Source organism: Nannochloropsis gaditana (assembly GCF_000240725.1).
Source record: "Nannochloropsis gaditana CCMP526 unplaced genomic scaffold scaffold1047, whole genome shotgun sequence".
Lineage (NCBI taxonomy): Eukaryota > Eustigmatophyceae > Eustigmatales > Monodopsidaceae > Microchloropsis > Microchloropsis gaditana.
The window spans coordinates 228-2,886 of NW_005802906.1; the positions used below are offsets into that span (position 1 = coordinate 228).

Below are 2,659 nucleotides of genomic sequence, written 5' to 3' on the forward strand. Positions count from 1 at the left end.
GGCGGACCGTACCGGTCACATTTTCGTCTTCCTCCTTCTTTCCCAATGCCGGCCGACCGTGGCCACCTCCTTTGGGCCTTGAGTTGACGCTTTTGATGTCCCCCTCTTGTCCTCTTTCGTCAACTCCGAGCATGGCCGAGGCAGGGGCAGCGCACAACGCTAGACAATTCTTGTTGTGCATCTGGACCTGCCTGCCCGATATGGAAACCACGCCCTCCCCAAAGCAACGAATCTGTCGCACCGGTGAAAGAAGTGGATGCGCTCGAACAGAGACGTGCTTTTGCATGCCAGGCTGAGCCAGGGCAGAAAGGCGCCCGTTGCCCGTTCCCACCCAAAGGAGCTCTTCTATGGGATCAAATGCCAGCGCAGTGATAGGATAGCCATCACTTGGTACTCTGTGTGTTTCCATGTAAGTCCCATGGCCTTGTATGGTCGATACTTGGTCATCCTCGTAATCTGGAGGCGACTCCATGTGCATTTGGTGCCCTGGAGGGAAAAAAGAGGCACTCATGCCTTCCGCTGTAAAAGGCAGGTGGAGAGGGGGGAGGTTGGTATGCATAAGAAAAGATAAACCCGTAGAAAAACAATAAATGCAACGCAACATTCAAAATTCGGATTGTGTGCTCCTCGGACTTGGAACGCACATCTCAAATTTGTCCTGGAGGAGGCTACGCGAGGCGTCTGCAACTATGCAGGGCGCTCAGACGGGCAGAAAGCTCACATCTGCTCATCCTACGGCACTGCCCCTAGGCCAATGTCGCTAGTGGTCATAAAGCGTCGCTTTTCACACCGCGGCTGCCTTCTTGTAGGCCTTCCATTGCCCTTGGACGCCTTGAGATGTTCGACATGGACACCAGTGGACAATTGTATGCCGCCGTGTCCTGGCCGACGTTTGCATTGCTCCAAACAGACAGTGATGGTCGGGAGCCATCCATCCCCTCGCGCTTCTTCCCGGCCCTTTTCGCCGTTCGCATGTCTAATCGACCTCTGACCATGCCACGCTGTACTTTTTTACACTGACAGGTAGAAAAGGTAGCATCATCCTTCACCAGCAAATATGGTACGTGTGGTATCGGTGTAATCGATGGGGTGAAAAAGCCTGGGAGGGCTTGGAGCACGGCGAGGAGCCCGTGGGGTTCTGAAGGCCGTAGGGTCCATGAGCGTTTGGGTAGACTACATGAACGTCGTGCGGGCAGACGCATTCCTCCATCCGTCCTTGTATATTCAATCATTGACTTCCTCCATCAATTCTAATATGAATGTCGGTCTCCTACGTTCTTCTTAATCCTTCCCCGCTCGTGCAGCCCAAGGAGATCAAGGACATCCGCGACTTTCTTCAAAAGGCCCGAAGGCAAGTACTTAGGGATCTCAGATTTTATATTTACACCCCTTTTACTGGGAACCGGGCGTTTTTCCACGAGCTAGATCGTTGTGTATGTGTATTACCTGTTTCTCGGACCTAGCTCTAGCAGTGCCCAGCAGCTCATGGCGATCATCTTTATCTGTGCTTTCCCGCGGCTCTGCGTAGTTCGTTGTACATGCATATTTCAAACAATTCTGACATCGATTATGATGAAATACCATTATAGAAAGGATGCCAAGTCCGTGAAGGTGAAGAAGTCCAGCACAGGCACCAAGTTCAAGATCCGTTGCAGCAGGGTACGTGCGTGTTGCTGGGTTCTACTCTAAGCACCTGGAGAGTTCGCAATGTGTCGACCTGGGGATTGTATCTTTACGTGTCTTTATGGTCTTGATGCCATGCTTTACGGCCTGAGACTGAAAGATTTTTTTCGATGGTGGAAGCGATTCCCCGTCTCAGCGAAAAGACCTTCTGCTGATACCTCTTTTCACTGTGCGTGGAACAAACTGTATTCACGCCTTGCTAACGTCGATTCCATTCACAACAGTACTTGTATACGCTCTCGGTCTCAGATATCGACAAAGCCGAGAAGCTGACGCAATCCCTGCCTCCTGGTCTGCAGCGCAAGGACATCTAAGCGCGCCCGCCAAGAAATTCGCAGGATGGAAAATTACCCTCCCCTGTTTAGTTGGTTCTAACTACTGGATTGTCGATTGGATGCGCAGCAGTGCATGTGTGCCTGCGTGTGAGAGATAAAGGTGGTGTGGACACCAGGTACATGTGAAGTCCGACGTTAAACGGGGAAATTAGGGGCGGTATTCATCAGCGTTTTAAAGAATCAACATGGAAAAAAAGTTGAATGTTGCTGATATCTTTGATTTTACACGGCATTGGCTGAGCCATTTTCTGATTTTCTGGCGTTATTCACCATTTTTAGTGTCAGTTTCGGGGGGGCGAAACTTCAAATGGTTTTCAACGGGCTTAACGGTTTTCTCATCGGACGTTTTCTTGTGAGGCGTGTGCGAGAAAAAGAATTTTCTTGGAAGGGGCTCTTGACTGGAAAAGTACGTGCAACATGTTCTTTGGACAAAATTCTGGTATTAAAAAAGAAGATGCCTTTTGTGCTTCCTTTCTTTTCAATTGCTCGACCGTGGAGACCGCTGAAGCAAATATCCTTGACCTCCTGCTACTCATTCAGCTTCAAGTGTCGATACTGTATTCAAGAAAGATTGATATTTTTCATACCACACATAGAAATCTTCAGTCCATTTGCGGCTGCCGACTAAAAAATTCTAATTA

General features: G+C 49.5%; 1 protein-coding gene across 1 annotated transcript; it reads left to right on the forward strand.

The window, feature by feature from the left end:
- Positions 1-1,019: 1,019 nt before the first annotated feature.
- Positions 1,020-2,213, forward strand: NGA_2100700 (uncharacterized protein; the record flags this gene model as incomplete). Its single annotated transcript, XM_005852622.1, has 4 exons — positions 1,020-1,060; positions 1,305-1,351; positions 1,590-1,659; positions 1,908-2,213. Coding segments are annotated over 4 exons (367 nt in total), but the record flags the coding sequence as incomplete, so codon positions are not given.
- Between the last annotated feature and the right edge of the window lie 446 nt (positions 2,214-2,659).